This window comes from Littorina saxatilis, linkage group LG7 (assembly GCF_037325665.1).
Source record: "Littorina saxatilis isolate snail1 linkage group LG7, US_GU_Lsax_2.0, whole genome shotgun sequence".
NCBI classification, from domain to species: domain Eukaryota; kingdom Metazoa; phylum Mollusca; class Gastropoda; order Littorinimorpha; family Littorinidae; genus Littorina; species Littorina saxatilis.
The window spans coordinates 42,705,905-42,725,904 of NC_090251.1; the positions used below are offsets into that span (position 1 = coordinate 42,705,905).

The following is a 20,000-nucleotide window of genomic DNA, read 5'->3' on the forward strand; positions in this document are numbered from 1 at the left end:
GTCCTTGATGAGAACAGAATCACCAATCTGAAGGTTGCTTGGTTTGACATAGTTCTTGTTGTCTGCGTAGAGCTTCATCTTGCCTTTGGCGCGGGCATCCTGTTGTCTCATCTTTGCGTCCGCTGGCTGCTGCGGCGGGAGTTGTGGTAGTCTGTTCTTGATGTTGCGACCAAAGAGGGCAGTAGCAGGGGCGACACCAGTTGTGCAGTGTGGAGTTGTTCTGTAGTCAAGAAGAAACTTGTACATTTCCTGTTTCCAGTTCAGCTGTTGTGCATGGGCGGCTTTGACAGTCTTCTTGATGGTACGCATAAAGCGTTCCGTTTCTCCATTTGCACGGGGCCACATGGGGGTGATCTTCCTGTGCTTGAACCCGGTGTGTGTTGCGTATGTCGCGAACTCGTGGCTGTTGAATGGTGGGCCATTGTCTGTCTTCAGAACATCTGGTATGCCGTATTCTGCAAAGATCTTGTCGAGACGTGGAATCACACTCCGGCTGGATGTTGATTGCAAAATGTCAACAACGGTGAATCTGGAATATTCATCTGTGATGACAAGGAGAATGTTTCCGTTGGGTGCGTCTGCGAAATCAGCACTCAGTTCAGACCAAGGTGCTGTGGGCAGTGGAGACATCTTCAGCGGTTCTCTGGCTGGTGTGGGAGTGGAGATTTGACAGGTTAAGCAGTTTTTCACCGCTTTCTCAACAGTCTCTTGCATTCGTCGGAACCAAACCTTTTCTCGAAGCAGGGCGACTGTCTTGACGATGCCTTGATGTCCAGTGTGAGCGACTTTCACAGCTTGAAGATGAAGAGACTCTGGGAGAACGATGCGTGTACCCTTGAGTAGAACTGATGCGTTGTGACTGAGTGAGAGTTCTGAACGACACAAGTAGAGGGTTCTGAAAGTTTTTGTGTCAACGTCGTCTTTGGCTTCCCAGTCACTGGTAAGGATTGCGTTGATCACTGCCGTAAGGGTGACATCTTTCGCTGTTTCTGAGATGACTGTGTCTAACGTCATGGCTTTTGGAGTGGACGTGTCGACAACGTAGTGAAGATACTCTTCTGCGATCTTCTCTTCTCTGCTGCTGGGATGCTGTTGGACTGGATGTCGACTCAGATAGTCGGCGGGGTTGTCGAAACCAGGTCGGTACTGAACAGTCATTTCGTAGGGCTGTGTTCTCAGTACCCAGCGTTCAACACGAGCAGAGAGTTGAGCACGAGGGTTGTTGAACATGCTGACCAAAGGCTTGTGGTCAGTGTAGACAGTGAATGTAGCACCAAACAGGTAGATGTGGAAATATTCACAGGCCCATGTGATGGCGAGTGCTTCACGTTCTGTCTGTGAATATCTTTGTTCTGTTGGAGTGAGTGCTCGGCTTGCAAACTGGATGATGCGCTTGTCTTGGGTCAGGACTGCAGAGATGCCTACAGGACTGCCGTCGGTGTAGATCTCTGTCGGTTTTCCTGGATTGAAGTAAGCAAGCGTCGTTGCTTTGCTGAGTTCTGCTTTCAGCGTTCCGAGGGCTGCGTCATGCTTTTCATTCCACGACCATGGTGTTGTCTTCTTTGTCAGCAGACGGAGTTCATGGGTGAGTGTTGCATAGTTTGGAATGAAGTGTGCACCACAGAAGTTCATCATGCCGAGAAGACTTCTTACTTCAGATGCGTTGGTTGGTGTTGGCAGTTCAAGAATGGTCTTGAGCTTGTCTTGGCTTGGGGTGATGCCGTCTTCCCCGAAGATATGACCAAGGAACTCAAGCGACTTCTTGTTGTACTCACACTTGTCAGTGTTGAGAGTGAGGTCTTTCTCACGGAGACGCTGCATGAGAGCGCGTAGGTTGTTGTCATGGTCTTGCTGTGACGTACCGTAGCAGAGAATGTCGTCGCTGATGTTTACGACACCCTTGAGGCCAGACAGTACTTGCCTGATGGTTTCTTGGAAGATCTCGCTTGCGGAGTTCACACCAAAGAAGAGGCGTCGGTATCTGTAGAGACCAAGATGTGTGGAGAACGTCGTGATGTACCGTGACTCCTCAGCTAGTTCTAGCTGGTTGTAGCCTTGGTTCAGGTCAAGCTTGCTGAAAACTTTAGCACCTGCGAGCATGGTTTTCAGTTCATCAAGTGTTGGGGTAGCATGACGTTCTCTCCTGATGGCCTTGTTTGCAGAACGCATGTCGACGCACACGCGTACCTTGCCTGGAGACTTGGGTTTAGGCACCACAACTATAGGAGATACCCATGGTGTTGGACCAGTTGCCTTCTCGATGACACCAAGTTCTTCATCCTTTCGGATTTGTTCTTCCACATGCTTGCGGACATGAAAGGGAACACGACGGTAGTGCTGAGCGACAGGCTGTACCGTCTCGTCGATGTGGAGTTTGATCTGTCGATCATTGAGTTTACCAAGCTGGTTCTCTTGCTGAGTTTTGTGCTCGATGCAGTGGACGGTGGTCAGCAGCTTGAGTGTTTGCGAGGTTGACCAGCTCAGGATGGGTTTCTCATTGCCTGGAACAACACATATCGTGGCTGAGCAGGATGCTGTGTCAGTGTGTAGTTCAGCGCAAAACTGTCCAAACGCACGGATGGAGTGTTGATTGCCGTACGCAGAGATTCTCACGTTTGACGGGCTGAGCGGTGGCTTGGGTGTAAGACTTTCATAATCTGTCCGTGATAGCAGATTGACTGTAGCTCCGGAATCAGCAAGGAAGGTTGTCTGTTGTCCGTTGAGGTAGACCTTGAAGCGTGGCAGTTGATTCGAGTTGCCGTTTGCAGTGTAGACGTACTCAGTGTCTGCGTCATTGCCGTCGTCGATGAACGAAGCGTCGTTGTTGTCACATTCACCATGTTGCTCAACGTGGTGAACAGGTTTGGGCTTGTGCTTGATGGAGCGAGGCTGTTGGGAAGAGGAGGAAGAGAATGCACTGCCCCTTCCACCTGTCCCTGATCTTGCCGTGTTGCGTGGACTGGAACGGCAGACGGATGAGAAGTGGTTGAATTTTCCACAGGAGCGGCACTGTTTGTTGAAAGCAGGGCACGAATGCTGTCCCTTCTCATGCGGCCATGTACCACCACAGTTCTTGCAATGATCGGTTGGCTGGTTATGACGGTGTGAGGCTTGACTACGGCGGGGCTGGTGATGACGTCGATCAGGCTGATGCTGGCTTGATGTAGCTGAACGATGGAGTTGGTTAACTGAAACGTCTTCATGCATTTTTCTTGAGTAAGAAGCAGTCAACTCCAATGTGCGGGCATACTGCAGGAGGTCAGACAGTGTTATTCCTGGGTTGCTCAGGCCCTTCTCTCGCACCTTGTTCACTTTGCAACCGGTTATCAGCTGCGATTTAATTTCAGACTCAATGTTTGCAAAGTTACAGAGAGAGGCATGTCGTTTCAGCTGTTGATAAAAAATGTCAACACTGTCAGATGTTTGCGTGAGCTGTCTGAAGGTAAAAACCTGATACTCTCTGTTGATCTGTGGGTTAAAATGTTCATTGATACGATCAACAAGTTTCTGGAAGTGAGTCTCACCATCCCGAGGGGTCAGATCAGCAGCTGGAAAAGAGTCCACAATGTCATTCAGATCGTTCCCAGCGTACGTAAGCAGCAACGCTTTCTTCCTCTGGTCGTTGGCAATGTTGAATGCAACGAACAGGTTCTCTAGTCTTACGATCCACTTGCTCCATCTGATAGACACGCCATCAGACGAACAGTCAAACGAAGGATAAGTAGGTAGTGCAGATAACTGTTCAGCCATGTTGAAAGTTGAGAAGCACGTGGCAACTAAGTCAGAAAAGTGAGATTACAAAGTTCTTGCACAAGGTAGAGCCGATATATGTATGTAAAATAATTTACCTCGTCGCCAATATGATGTCTGTGATGAAGGTGGATACACGTTCACCATGCATGTACACGATAAAGCCGACAAACGATGGTTTGAGGGGGCAAGCTGTGTTTATTGTCAGCCATGAAGATGATCAGTGTGTGTAACAAGGGAACTAACTCTCGTTAGTTACTTAACACATCTATAGCAGTTGCTTCCCTTAGATGGTAACAGATTCTCAAACACTACAGTGGGTTCAAGTGCTAGTCTTTCGGATGAGACGAAAAACCGAGGTCCCTTCGTGTACACTATATTGGGGTGTGCACGTTAAAGATCCCACGATTGACAAAAGGGTCTTTCCTGGCAAAATTGTATAGGCATAGATAAAAATGTCCACCAAATACCCGTTTGACTTGGAATAAAGGCCGTGAAAAGTGAATGTTCGCCTAACAGGCTTGAAGTTTACTGGCCGATGTGAATGCGTTATATATTGTGTGTAAAAAAAATGTCTGTTTGTCTGTCTGTCTGTAAAAAATTCCATTTCAAACGGCAGAAATTAATATGTAAAGCGCGAAGAGCACTTGTGGTTTCGCGCTATATAAGTCACCATAATAATAATAATCATCCGTAAATCCAGATCCTTTATGGCCAGGCTTATTGACAACACTCAACATTATGGCTGAGCTGTGCTGCAGATTCCGAACAAAAAGGGACTCATCTATTGAGTCAGAGAGTACATCTATCTAAAACTTGTTTTAAATGACATACTTAATTATTACACTAATATTCAATAATATTGCTATTTCATATGTTACGTGGATTTCCATTGGTCAATTGGGCAAAATTGAGCTCAGTGCAAAAGTGATATCGACGACATTTCCGTCGATGTCAGTTTTGATATCGACGACCTCTTTATTGCTTCCCCACTTCAAAAAGAAAAACACCTAAATTTAAAAACAAAAAAATATATATGAAAATGTAATTATCCCAGAATTTAGTTGAGCAAGTGACTAAAGACTTTTTGAAAGAAAAGACTTTTTGAAATACTGAAAAGTACAAGAAAAGCGTGAACAAAAAGAAATAATAATCAGAGGGAGGTATTTGGAACAGCCAGAACTGAGACAAATACTTTTGTAATTTCTTTACAGTAAATACAAAATGTCCAGAGAATTAGCAATATATCTAACATTGACTGACTGTGTGATGATATCTTCTGCTATACAGTGATATCAAAATCTCGACCTCCGGTCTCGATTTTGATATCACTGTCTCAACAGACCATAGCAGAAGATATCATCACACAGTCCGTCAATATTGGGTAGTATTTTATACTCTGTATTCAATCGACGCAGAAACATCAAACTACCAAAACACAAACGAATCTTCATTACCTGCAGCAACAGATCCTTCATCGCGACGATGATCATTGCCGCCAGCATAGCGATAGGGAGCGAGACGAACAGCTGCCCGACTACCAGCATCACCAGCAGGATAAACACAGCAGACGTCACTCCGTTCAGCGTGGACTTGGACCCCAGGGAGCTCAACATCATGGTGCGAGGGAGAGCGGTGCAGGAGGGAAAGTTCTGGAAGAAGGACCCCACCAGCTGACACAGACCGTAGGCCACGAGCTCCTGGTTGTCGTCGATGATGACGTCGTGGAGCTTGGCGGTCAGTTTGGCCAGAGAGATGGTCAGGGCGAAGATGAGGATGGCGGTGACGAAGGCGTCAGTGGCCACCCTGGGGAGACTCTCCAAGCGAGGCAGAGACGGAGCCGGGATACCCACGGGAACATCCCCGACGATTACGATCCCGAACTTCTCGTTGAGCTTGGCGAAGTGGGAGACGAGCGTGGAGAGGATGACCACGATGAGCTCGATGGGGATGGGGATCGTCAGCTTGTGTTTGTAGCGCTCGTTGATGCCCAGTTTCACCGCCAGGAGCACCGCCATGCAGATGAGGCCCACGATGAGGTCAGCCACGTTGACGTCACGGATGTTGCTGAAGATATCGATGTAGGTCAGCACCAGTTTGCCCAGCCCGGTCCGCATTGGTAGCTTCAGGTGTAGCATCTTCACTATCTGTGAAGAGAGGGAGAGAAACTCCAGTGAAAATCACAAAAAGTGAACGTCAGTTGTAGAACAACTTACTCACAATGGAAAATACAGACACAGAGACAGAGATAGACAGCTGCCAGACAGAAACAGCTAGATAGACAGAAATGTTAGTCTCTTGCTATCTGGACAATCTTAAATTCAAAACACCTCATCCAAAGTTATAACATGTTTTCTTGCTGTTATTGTTAGCCACGCGTGAAAACAGACATCCGATACTGATACATGCACAGCCTGGCTGTGACATTACGGTTAGTTCTTTTCTGCTGATACGACAAAGTCACCAAGACAGAATTCTTTCTCAAAATTTCAAAATCTTTGTCAGCTCCTGGGAGAAGTGACAGAATGTTTTACTTAACTTCATGATTCGCATTAAAGGCCAACATCGGCGCGCAGAAGATGTAGCTCTAGTTTCTCGTGCTGGCAAAGCTAAATGTAGCTCTGAGACCTTCTACTATAACAAGGCTTGGTCTCCTGAAGACGGATGTTCGGCCTTAAGATGTCTTCTCGGACTTTGTTTGGCTTTTTAAGTTAGAGATGTGACTTTGGAAGACAGGGTCAAGAAGATAAATATTGTTATCGTTTTAGTTGGTGTCGTTTTATTATTAATTAAAGTATTCATGACTTTGAGTGCAGACGCCCACCTGGCTAGTGGAGATGTGTACAGCAGCGGCGAATGTAAAACCACCGATGAAGGACTTAGCCAGGAAGTTGGTGATGAACCCCAAGCGTAAGATGCCCATTCCAAGCAGGATCAGACCTCCGACGAAGCATGACGCCGCTGCAATGCCTACCTGCACACAATCAAGAATTCTCGGAAATAACACAAAGCGTTTGGGGTTGGCACGCAAAGACGATTCAACTTGCTCGTCACAATGGCAGAATATGGTGGTTTAAGTAAATCGAGACCTGCTCTTATCTCCGTGTAGTCGTTCTATTCAGTACGAGATTCACATTCACCATTAAGACGAAAGTCCAGACGACAAGTGCAGTTCCCTTCTCCGTCGCGAAATAACCTTCGTGGTTGAAAACGACGTTAAACACCAAATAAAGAAAGAAAGAAAGTTCCCTTCTCCCCCATCCTCTACTTCTCCTCGCCATCATTGCCTTTCTTCTCCTATTCGTCATCATCAGCATCATCATCATCGTCCTCTGCAATAGCATCATGGTCGCATTCTTTGTTCTCGTCACCTTTACTGTCACACTCCTTCTTATCATCATCACAACGACCAGCATAGCCAAAAAGTACACCACAATTACCACCACCACCAAATCCACCACGTTCATTGGAACCCCATCCCACATCATCAACGACACCACCACTACCACTACCATGGCCACCCCACTCTCTATGTCCTCTCACCTTGTACTCCAGAAGCTCCTCTTCCCTCAGTGTTTCGTTCACCCCCATGGCAGACACCAAGTGTTCAGACTCTCGCTCCACCAGACCAGACTTTCTATACCCTCTTACCTTGCACTGTAGAAGCTCCACCCCACTCTCTATATCCTCTCACCTTGTACTCCAGAAGCTCCTCTTCCCTCAGTGTTTCGTTCACCCCCATGGCAGACACCAAGTGTTCAGACTCTCGCTCCACCAGACCAGACTTTCTATACCCTCTTACCTTGCACTGTAGAAGCTCCTCTTCATGGCAGACACCAAGTGTTCAGTTTCTCGCTTCTCCAGACCAGACGTTCTATATATCCTCTTACCTTGTACTCTAGAAGCTCCTCTTCATGGCAGACACCAAGTGTTCAGTTTCTCGCTTCTCCAGACCAGACGTTCTATATATCCTCTTACCTTGTACTCTAGAAGCTCCTCTTCATGGCAGACACCAAGTGTTCAGACTCTCGCTCCACCAGACCAGACTTTCTATACCCTCTTACCTTGCACTGTAGAAGCTCCTCTTCATGGCAGACACCAAGTGTTCAGTTTCTCGCTTCTCCAGACCAGACGTTCTATATATCCTCTTACCTTGTACTCTAGAAGCTCCTCTTCATGGCAGACACCAAGTGTTCAGTCTCTCTCTCCTCCAGACCAGACTTTCTATATCCTCTTTACCTTGTACTCTAGAAGCTCCTCTTCATGGCAGACACCAAGTGTTCAGTCTCTCTCTCCTCCAGACCAGACTTTCTATATCCTCTTTACCTTGTACTCTAGAAGCTCCTCTTCACTCAGCGTCTCGTTCACCCCCAGGGCAGACACCAAGTGTTCAGTCTCTCGCTCTACAAGACCAGCCGTCAACAGGGCGATGACGGCGTTGGTTCCCATGGACACGTGCGGGGAGGTACCGAAGAAAAGGTACACGAGGATGGGGAAGAAGGTGGTGTAGAGGCCGTTGACAGGCTTGAGGGAGGCCAGGAGGCCGAGGCCGAGGCCTAGAGGCATTTGGATAAAAGCTACAGAGAGGCCGCTGATGATGTCTGCGAACACCCACTGTCTCCATTTGTAGCCTCGAAGTGTCCTGAAATGTCAGTGGATGATGATGATGTAGATGATGATGATGATGATGATGATGATGATGATGATGGTGATGATTAAAGGCAAAACGATGACACACTTGTTGGTACAAACAGACATTTTTCTTAATGCTCATCACACACAATAAACAAACGCAATAAACCTAGGATCGCATCAATAGTAAAACAAGTCGCGTAAGGCGAAAATACAACATTTAGTCAAGTAGCTGTCGAACTCACAGAATGAAACTGAACGCAATGCCATTTTACTCGTAGCATCGTCAGGCCACCGCTCATGGCAAAGGCAGTGAAATTGACAAGAAGAGCGGGGTAGTAGTTGCGCTAAGAAGGATAGTACGCTTTTCTGTACCTCTCTTTGTTTTAACTTTCTGAGCGTGTTTTTAATCCAAACATATCATATCTATATGTTTTTGGAATCAGGAACCGACAAGGAATAAGATGAAAGTGTTTTTAAATTGATTTGGACAATTTAATTTTGATAATAATTTTTATATATTTAATTTTCAGAGCTTGTTTTTAATCCGAATATAACATATTTATATGTTTTTGGAATCAGCAAATGATGGAGAATAAGATAAACGTAAATTTGGATCGTTTTATAAATTTTTATTTTTTTTTACAATTTTCAGATTTTTAATGACCAAAGTCATTAATTAATTTTTAAGCCACCAAGCTGAAATGCAATACCGAAGTCCGGGCTTCGTCGAAGATTACTTGACCAAAATTTGAACCAATTTGGTTGAAAAATGAGGGCGTGACAGTGCCGCCTCAACTTTCACGAAAAGCCGGATATGACGTCATCAAAGACATTTATCAAAAAAATGAAAAAAACGTTCGGGGATTTCATACCCAGAAACTCTCATGTCAAATTTCATAAAGATCGGTCCAGTAGTTTAGTCTGAATCGCTCTACACACACACACACACACACACACACACACACACACACACACACACACACACACACACACACACGCACATACACCACGACCCTCGTCTCGATTCCCCCTCTACGTTAAAACATTTAGTCAAAACTTGACTAAATATAATGACGAGGAAGGAGCGAAGAATGATGACAAAAACAGCAGAGCAAACATGTCCACACAAAAAGTAAACACAACAACAAGAAAAACCAACAATTACAACAACAAAAACAAACCCTAAACAAAATAAACAACAACAAACAAACAAATACACACACACACACACAAAAACAAGCACAACATTTCTTTACAAGTAGTATTATAAGTATAAATGGGATAACACGAATATCATACTTTGCAACTGGGAAGTAGTTTAATGCTTGCCGGCCAACGCATTTCGGTGAGACTTGGCACGTGCGTTTGATGACGTCACAGGCCGTGGAGGATTCTGATTGGTCCTTGTATGTGTCGTCAAGGGCGACCTGGGTGTAAAGATGTCGCCTCAAGATCACGTGTTCTGTGGGAGTGACGGGAGTGGTCACCATCTTATCCGGGTGGCAGAAACTAGTCGTTTCGTCAGACCCCTCATCCTAAAACAATGGGAAAGAAAAACTTGTACTTGAGATTTGTACAGAAAGGAGTAGGTTTTGAAAACTAGATCTAAGTTTTAACAATAGTCTGTAAATATTCTGAAGCCCACGTCATTTCGACCAACATTTTAGTCAAACAAGTTCCTAATTATTTTTCGACAATGTTTGCCTTTTCAAAAAAAACCTGGCAAAACAAAATGAAAAAATGAAACGAGAAGGCTTAATGATACTTTTTAAGGGTGTGTCACAGATGCTAAGCAGTGCTTCGGTCAAAAATCAACGTAACAGATTTAAAGATCAGTTGTTCTTCAAAAGTGAGCTCATTTCTGTTGTGCAATAGTTGAAAATTAACAGGTTCTTCCCTTGCACTAGTCTAGAAATAGGAGTTCAGACTCAGTGTTCGCACGTGCCAATAGGAGGAGTGGCCTAGCTGGTCGTTTGTGCAGTAACCATGTCTATGACGGCTTACTAGCGCCAAAACTAAAAATTAGTAATTAACCCGTGAAAGTTACTAATTTTCACGAGAAAATTACAATACTAATTTTCACGTGTTAATTACTATTTTTTACGTGTTAATAGCTCATTTTCAAGTGTTAATGTCTAATTTTCAGTTTTGGCTCGCTTCCTGACGGCTTACTAGTGCAAAAACAAAAAATTAGTAATTTCCACGCATTAATTACTAATTTTCATGCACCTCGTGACTGTGGGGGCTCAATGCGCATGCGCGACTGTTACACCGGCCAGAGCGGAACATACTTCGATTCGAAACTTTTCTGGTCCATAGTTCTTTAATCCGATGCAAATTAACACTAAGAGCTGAGCGCATGTCATGTGTATATAACCGTGACATACAACTGTCTGTCTGACAACTTGTTGAATAACGAATTCTATCGAAAGATATTTGTGAAATTGTGTGTGTCTCGAAGGAAGAGATCCGTCTGCTAGTGGTCGGACCTTTAGCACATGTCCGACCGGCCGCCATTTTTCCTCTCTCGGTTCGAACATTTTCGGATCGATCGTCCTTCACTCATACACTACAAAGCAAATTTATGAGAGTGGTAGTGGAAACAAATATGAGGTACAGCTGTCTGTCCGACAACTTGTCAAATAAGGAATTATATTGAAAGATATCTGTGAAAGTGTGAGACCACAGCCGATCAAAAGTCCGTCTGCTACGAACAGCTTCGATTCGAAAGTTTTCGGGGTCGATTATTCTTTTCTAAGATACCCAAAACAACTTAATCGTGCATTCCGAACGCGTGTACTGGGTGACTGACAGGAGCTCCAATTCTCCCTTCCTTGAAAAAAAGGGAGTCTGGAAGGGACTGAGTCTGAACTGTTATGTGTTTTGTAAAACGATACTGCTTTCTGTCATTGAGTGATCCCCAGAGCCACTAATAGCTTTCCGTGTCAGTTTTTTTCCAGGGCCTGTCCATGAGACAGTCTTGAGCAGACAGTAATGTAGTTAGGCCTACACTGATCGATCGAACAGATTTGTCTGTGTGTATTTCTATCAATGTTTCTGTTTGTCTGTTAATCTGTCCGTCAATCTGGTTGTCAGTCTGTCTGTTTGTCTGTTGGTCCATCTGTATGCCTTTCAATCCATATGTCTGTCTGTCTGTCTGTTCATCAATTTGTCGTTTGGTCTTTTGTACTATCTGCGATGTATTTCCATCCCTGTTTCTGTTTGTCCGTTCATGTGTTTTTCAGTCTGTATGCGTGTCTGTTGGTCGATCTGTATGCCTTTCAATCCATATGTCTGTCTGTCTGTCTGTTCATCTGTTGGTCCATCTGTATGCTTTTCCACCGATGTATCTGTCTGTCTGTTCATCTGTCCGTTCATGTGTTTTTCAGTCTGTCTGCTTGTCTCCTGGTCCATCTGTATGCCTTTCAATCCGTATGTCTGTCTGTCAGTTTATCTGTTGGTCCATACGTATGCTTTTCCACCCATGTATCTGTCTGTCTGTTCATAGCCTTCATTCCTGCTGCGTGCAGAAAGCACTGCTGACCAACGTTACCAAGTACCACTGGCAAAGATCAACCCATTGTTTCTGCAACTAATTCTTTCCAACAGCTGCTGTATATCCCTTGACCCTTAATTTAACCCTTTAAAGGGTGGTAGGTTCTGTGTGTCCTAAACCACCCCCCCCCCCCCCCCCATAAAAAACACCAATATAAATAAATAGATAAATGAATGAATGAATCAATCATTCAATCAACATAAAATTCAAAAACACAGTAAAACTAAATTAAATGAAGTAAACACAATTAAAGAAGATACAAATAAAATAAAAAAATAAATAACTGAAAATAACTGAAAATAACTGAAAATAAAATAAAAACAATCGTATAGTGCCACAAACAACGACACGGTAGGTTTATTCTGCCGAGTGTTGATTTAAAACTTCGAAAGATGATTGAGGAGTTATTAAGCCAAAACTTTCTGTTGAGTGATGGTGATCAGTCTTGCTTGTTATTATGACTCTGTGTGTGTGTGTGTGTGTGTGTGTGTGTGTGTGTGTGTGTAATGCGTGCGTGTGTGTGTGTATGTGTGCGTGTGTGCGTGTGTTTGCCAGTGTGTGTGTGTGTGTGTGTGTGTGAGTGCACGCGCGTGTGTGTGTGCGTGTGCATGTGTTTGTGTGTGTTCACAGTATGCCCAAGGGAGTGTCTGTGACATGTGACGGTGTTTATGTCATCCTATGTTCATGTGGGCGTGGGGTAGAGCATGTACCCTTACCGCGCGCCCACTTACTCACACTTGCCCTTAAGTTTGTTTGTTTGTTTGTTTGCTTAACGCCCAGCCGACCACAAAGGGCCACATCAGGGCGGTGCCGCTTTGACATATAACGTGCGCCACACACAAGACAGAAGTCGCAGCACAGGCTTCATGTCTCACCCAGTCACATTATTCTGACACCGGACCAACCAGTCCTAGCACAACCCCATAATGCCAGACGCCAGGCGGAGCAGCCATTAGATTGCCAATTTTAAAGTCTTAGGTTTGACCCGGCCGGGGTTCGAACCCACGACCTCCCGATCACGGGGCGGACGCCTTACCACTAGGCCAACCGTGCCGGTGCTTGCCCTGTAAGGCGCTGTTCACAAGTCATATACAGTTCACCATGCTATTCCACAAAAAATGAACATAGCAAGATATAAAAAGAAGAAAAGATTAGATTAAAAATTATATAATAATTATGAAAGAAATGAAAAGCAAAAGCGGAAACTGTAACACAAAAATGAACATGAAAAGATATAAGGGAAACCAAAATTTAAAAAAAATAAAAATATGAAATAAATAAAAAACAAAAGCGAAAACTGTAACACGTGCATAATACGAAACCAAAATGTATTTGCACTCAAGTGGAAAGCACACTGCGAGCATCACAAATGGAGAAAAAAAGTCGGTGAAGGCGACAAGAACAAGAAAATCTCAGGACACTGCCGAACTGTTTACGCATGAGCCGCCGATGATAAAGAGCTAGCATGTAATAAATCTCAAAGGACTAGTGGTACCCGTGCTACGCACTTTGTGTGCTGCGCATGCGATGTCATTTTGTTGGTTATGTGCTTGTGAAAATGTTGTTTGCACCCCTCCCTCCCCCCCCCCCCCCCCCCCCCCCGCACATTATCCCGCATATAATGAATTATATTCTCTTGGGGAGCATGGGTTTCAATACATTTTGTTATTAATGAGATGCCATTTCATGATATGTGTGAATTTATATATTTAATCATTTTAACTTTATGTAATCAATGTTTGTATCTTATTAAACGAAGATCTAATGAGTTAAGGTGTTTGTTGCCATGAGTGTTTGTAGCAAGTTTGATGATTGGGAATTGCCATAGCTCAGTCTGGGATAGTTTGTACTCGTCCCCAAACAACTGAAGGACCATAGTTTGTTTACAGAAAGCTATAGACTGAGCCGTGAGATCCAGCCATTTATCTTGCCAGAGATCCGCATGGGATGTGTTGTTGATACTTGCAAAATTTAACAAAGCAGCTATTTTGAAAAATATTTACTTAAACCAACAATACATCCATGTGGAGCACTGGTTACTTGAGGGATTACTGTGGTAATTGTGACCAAACGCCGCAAAAGGAAATCACACAATATCACAATTGTAATCATTTTAACACTTTAATAAAATTAACGAAAGAGATTATTAAAAATTGAAAAACCAAATTTATTTCACAAAAAAACACCAACAAAATAGTAGTTTTGTTATGACACGATAGTGACATCTCAAACACACACACACACACACACACACACACACAATCGAGTGCAGCATCCATGAACACACACACAGACAAACACACACACAATAAATGTACGTCCAATGGAACGTGTGCGCGTGTGTGTGGATGCTGTTTTCAGGTAATAGAACCCCCACATGTATGGCCTATGCCATGGGTTAGAGAAGTAGAAAAAGCAAGATTCGTTCACCCCCCCCCCCCCCCCCCCACATGTAATGCGCCATGGGTCATAGATTTTTACGAAATGGAAATCTAAAACGTCCAAAATACATAATGATTCAAACGCATATTCAGACCTGGGAACCCCTGTTTTGCACTTTGACTATTCTCTGTTTCTCAAACAAACTTGGTGTATTATCAAAAAAATGAGCGTACTCCACACAGCGTGTATCCATGATTAAAACATGCCTCATGCGCGTCAAAATGGCGGGGGGAGACTGCAAATTCTCTATCTCTATAGTAGAACCCCTGTGGCAGAATACAGCAAGGTTAGGAACACTTTACGAAAGTTTTACAGACTGATAAATGGGATTTACCTGTAGAGCCAGTTGATGCGACAGCAGATTGACAGCTGTCTCGATTCAAAGCTGGGCAGAAGCAAGCGGTCCGAATGTTGCCACGCTTTAGGTCTGACTAAAGACTGCGCGACCGCACGCGACTATACAAACAAACAAAATAAAATACAGCAGGAATGACGTTTGCATGAATCCATGATTACGTCTACATGAACAACAGTGATAAAAGTGCGCATCTCTTCCCAGCCGTGCAGCGCTTTGAAAGTTGGAAGCATTAAAATTTAAACGGGTAAAAGCCATCGTGAAGATACGAAAAAAAGGTATGACGTCTAAAATACATAATGATTCAAACGCATAGTATAACAACAGAAAATATATTCATGGTTCACACACACACACACACACACACAATCGAGTGCACACATCCATGCTTATTTAAAGTCATGTACACACACACACACACACACACACACACACACACACACACACATACATGGCATCAAGCAATACACAATTAAATGACACATATGGAAAACGTATAATGAACATGAACATGGCAAGTAATTCACACCGTTACCTACTATAAAATTGATGATATATATATACCACTCACTTGCTATTCGCCTAAAAGCTTGCAGTGTGCTGTGACACATATAAGAAACCAGAAGAAAAAAGGACTTTACTTTGGCGAAAAGAGCATATGCTGCTTATTTTTGTACATAACTGCTATAACTGTATTTTTTCCGAACATTTACCTGTAGAGCCAGTTGATGCGACAGCAGATTGACAGCTGTCTCGATTCAAAGCTGGGCAGAAGCAAGCGGTCCGAATGTTGCCACGCTTTAGGTCTGACTAAAGACTGCGCGACCGCACGCGACTATACAAACAAACAAAATAAAATACAGCAGGAATGACGTTTGCATGAATCCATGATTACGTCTACATGAACAACAGTGATAAACATGGAGATATATCTTACCATTTCACTAAGACAGCCAAAATAACGGTCAAATTAAGGGGAGATCATGATGACGTACATGTCTATGGTTGCACCGTGGGGAAATATTTAGTCGCTGGAACCTATAAGGTTATACGGCGACTTATCAGATGATAATGCATGAACAACAGTGATAAAAGTGCGCATCTCTTCCCAGCCGTGCAGCGCTTTGAAAGTTGGAAGCATTAAAATTTAAACGGGTAAAAGCCATCGTGAAGATACGAAAAAAAGGTATGACGTCTAAAATACATAATGATTCAAACGCATAGTATAACAACAGAAAATATATTCATGGTTCACACACACACACACACACACACACACACAATCGAGTGCACACATCCATGCTTATTTAAAGTCATGTACACACACACACACACACACACACACACACACATACATGGCATCAAGCAATACACAATTAAATGACACATATGGAAAACGTATAATGAACATGAACATGGCAAGTAATTCACACCGTTACCTACTATAAAATTGATGATATATATATACCACTCACTTGCTATTCGCCTAAAAGCTTGCAGTGTGCTGTGACACATATAAGAAACCAGAAGAAAAAAGGACTTTACTTTGGCGAAAAGAGCATATGCTGCTTATTTTTGTACATAACTGCTATAACTGTATTTTTTCCGAACACTTACATGTAAAAAACATGGAGATATATCTTACCATTTCACTAAGACAGCCAAAATAACGGTCAAATTAAGGGGAGATCATGATGACGTACATGTCTATGGTTGCACCGTGGGGAAATATTTAGTCGCTGGAACCTATAAGGTTATACGGCGACTTATCAGATGATAATGTTTCGAACTTATCTTTTAAAAATTAAGTAAACAAATCTATGGAATATTTTGGAGTTCCATTAACAGATAAACAGATCTATCTATCTTCTTATTATTTTAGGTTCGTCTGGGGTAGAGAAATAAAACACACAGCTAGGTTCGTCTGAGGTGCGGTCGCGTAGTGTTTAGTCAAACCGTTCGCTTTCGGCCAATGGGATAGCTGGGATATTCTGTCTGCTACGACATTTCACGTTAAAAAGGCCTCAAAAAGCCATTTCGCTTTCGAAGTCGTCAATCTAACCCAGCCTATCGTCTTCATCGCGATCCGTTACTACGGGAAAACCGAGGGACAGGGTCCAAACCGGCGGGGTTTGGTAGGAGATACGTCCACACGGCGAAAAAGGCCACGCGTATTGAAGTTGAAGAAGAACCAATCACAGATCTCTTTCGGCGAGGTCAAAGTTCAGGTCAAAGTTCACTGTTGTCTGCTCAAATTTGCGAGACAAACCTCTTCAAACTTTGTTCGTGGACAAAATTGGAAGTCGGGACCTAGCGGAATCGATTTCCTGGGTCACGTTGGCATGGTAACCGAAGGAGAAGGCACAAATCCGCGCGGTTTGGTCACAGGAATCGAAAAACCACCGAAAACCCTACCAGTATTATATAGTAGATGGTTTAGACGGATTATATATACTGACGTGAGTTTTTTAAACGCGAGACTTGCTTGGGGCTAGCCGCTTGCTGAGCTTAAAAGGCCAGCATTTTACACCATTGGTTGACAGCGAAAAGATCATCTGCACTGGTCGCTAAAGGGACAAATTATACCTGCGTAGAGTCAGCGGCACAGACGACGCACTGCATATCATTGAGGTAATTCTTATTTTTTTTCCCCAACCCGCTACACGTTGCGTGAAAAGAAAACAGGCCAAGTACTCGTCATAATCCCTATCGCCGCATCAATAATCTGCAGTGCGTCGTCTGTGCCGCTGACTCTGCGCAGGTATAATCTGCCCTTAAACAGCCATGAATACCAATCGAAATAACAGCTGTGCGGCCTCCATTGTTTCTCGAGTAGCAATCATCTCCAAGGCATGCTCGCCTTCTCTCGCCAAATCCTAGCGTTCCTTGCGGTGGGAAGAAGAAACGCTACTTCCTCTCCCCACTCGCTTCACTCGCCTATTCTCGCGTCAAAGAAACAGGGGACTTAGTACAGTGTAAAGTCATATCATGTGATACGTGTAGAAGGGTTTTTAGTTTGAGAATGTCAAGTCACAAAAAAGGGTGGTGTATTCTAAAGATATAGGTCAATAAACCCTCCACCACGAAATGAGTCGCATGTCACCTCGCGCGCTTCTGCGCTAGGCTAAATATAAGTCCGGGGAGTGTCCGGTAACAGTGTGAGGGTCACCTTAGTCACATGCTTATAACTCAAACAGTTTTGGCTTTTTTCTAAAACGGTTTTCACCAGAGGATAGAGCATAACAAACTCTTTAGGAAAGTGTAAAATATGAAAATCATGCAAAGGTGACATGCGACTCATTCTGTGGTGGAGGGTCACATTTATGATGGAACGAAGTCTTCAGAAACATCTTTCAAGGCGGCAATTTATACAAACAAATCAAATAAAAAGAAGACCAAACCAACCAAATCCAATCAAATGAGTAAAGAAAGAAACCTGTGGAGAGAGAGAGAGAGAGAGAGAGAGAGAGAGAGAGAGAGAGAGAGAGAGAGAGAGAGAGATAGAGAGAGAGAAACACACACACACACACGCACACACATACGCATGCACGCACGCACGCACGCACCCACGCACACACGCACGGCCATGCACATGATATCAAAAAACATTTTCGTTCAATTGTACAGACGAACACATACATGTGCTCAGGCGTCATATCATCATACCTTCACACAGCGACATACAGTACATACCAAAGCAAACGTAAATAAAATCAATGCACATATATCACAAATATAAAGTTACAAACCTTATAAATCCAAAATCAGAACAGCAAACTTAGTGGAGTCGACTTCGATTCACATCTTGACTTGAAACTCCACAGGGATTGCCCGACCTAAGTCGCCACGCGGAACAAACGACGGGCTTTTTGGGTGGCAAGTTTTGTACGGCTATTGTACAGATATGACCTGGATTTGGATGCGCTCCATTCAATGGCAAAGTTGTTTTTTGTGAGCCCCCCCTAGCATTCACAAAGTTTATCCACAGAAAATATGACTGACTATTCATTGACTTCAGATATATACACACACACACACACACACACACACAAATCTGGACAATATGTATGTATGGGGCGATTTATATAGGGCTTGACGTTCTCTAAGCGCTTTACATATTAATTTCTGCCGTGTGAGATGGAATTTTTTACTCAATATATCACGCATTCACATCGGCCAATAAAACTCAAGCCAATTAAGGCGAATATTTACTTTTCACGGCCTATTATTCCAAGTCACACGGGTATTTGGTGGACATTTGTATCTATGCCTATACAATTTTGCCAGGAAAGACCCTTTTGTCAATCGTGGGATCTTTAACGTGCACACCCCAATGTAGTGTACACGAAGGGACCTCGGTTTTTCGTCTCATCCGAAAGACTAGCACTTGAACCCACCACCTAGGTTAGGAAAGGGGGGAGAAAATTGCTAACGCCCTGACCCAGGGTCGAGCTCGCAACCTCTCGCTTCCGAGGCAAGTGCGTTTACCACTCGGCCACCCAGTCCTGTGGGTGGGGTTAACAGGGGGGGGGGGGGGGGGGGTAGGTTGGCAAGTGGGGAAGGGGGTGTGCATAGTTTTGGTTTCGTAAACCATGGATTCTGCCGACATGGTTGGACGACTCCCAACCCCCTAGCCATCAATGTTTTCATTTTATAAAACTTACCTTGGGATTATGTCGAATCTCTTTGCATTTTGATAATATCCGATAAAGTATAACTATCTTTCAATGAGGTTTGCGACTGTAGTTTTTCATACACTTTGGGTTTTTTTTACGTTAGATTGCTTTGGTAGCAACAGGTCAAGGTTTGTATTGAAAGGTCAAGGTCAGTCGTCGATTCGTCTGCTCGGAAGCTAGGCCAGCCCAGTATCAATGCTGCCAACTTGGAAGCATGTAACATGGTTTGTCTTTTTACATTTAGTCAAGTTTTGACTAAATGTTTTAACATTGAGGGGGAATCGAGACGAGGGTCGTGGTGTATGTGTGTCTGTGTGTGTGTGTGTCTGTGCGTGTGTGTATGTAGAGCGATTCAGAGTAAACTACTGGACCGATCTTTATGAAATTTTACATGAGAGTTCCTGGGTATGATATCCCCAGAAATATTTTTCACTTTTTTGATAAATGTCTTTGATGACGTCATATCCGGCTTTTTATAAAAGTTGAGGCGGCACTGTCACACCCTCATTTTTCAATCAAATTGATTGAAATTTTGGCCAAGCAATCTTCGACGAAGGCCGGACTTCGGTATTGCATTTCAGCATAG

At 43.7% G+C, this 20,000-nt stretch overlaps 2 protein-coding genes across 2 annotated transcripts in view; both read right to left on the reverse strand.

Annotated features, from left to right (window-relative positions):
- LOC138971513 (prestin-like) overlaps positions 1-18,666 on the reverse strand; it is a 23,556-nt gene extending 4,890 nt beyond the window's left edge. The window contains exons 1-5 of the mRNA XM_070344256.1: positions 18,488-18,666; positions 9,685-9,920; positions 8,077-8,392; positions 6,575-6,724; positions 5,208-5,897 (exon numbers count right to left, since the gene is read on the reverse strand). Coding sequence (XP_070200357.1) covers positions 5,208-5,897; positions 6,575-6,724; positions 8,077-8,392; positions 9,685-9,875 — 1,347 coding nt within the window. The 5' untranslated portion in view covers positions 9,876-9,920; positions 18,488-18,666. The remainder of the gene's footprint in view (positions 1-5,207; positions 5,898-6,574; positions 6,725-8,076; positions 8,393-9,684; positions 9,921-18,487) is intronic.
- LOC138971512 (uncharacterized) overlaps positions 12,530-20,000 on the reverse strand; it is a 247,650-nt gene continuing 240,179 nt past the window's right edge. Inside the window, exon 10 of the transcript XR_011457273.1 lies at positions 12,530-12,999. The gene's annotated coding sequence lies outside the window, so the exon portion shown is untranslated. The remainder of the gene's footprint in view (positions 13,000-20,000) is intronic.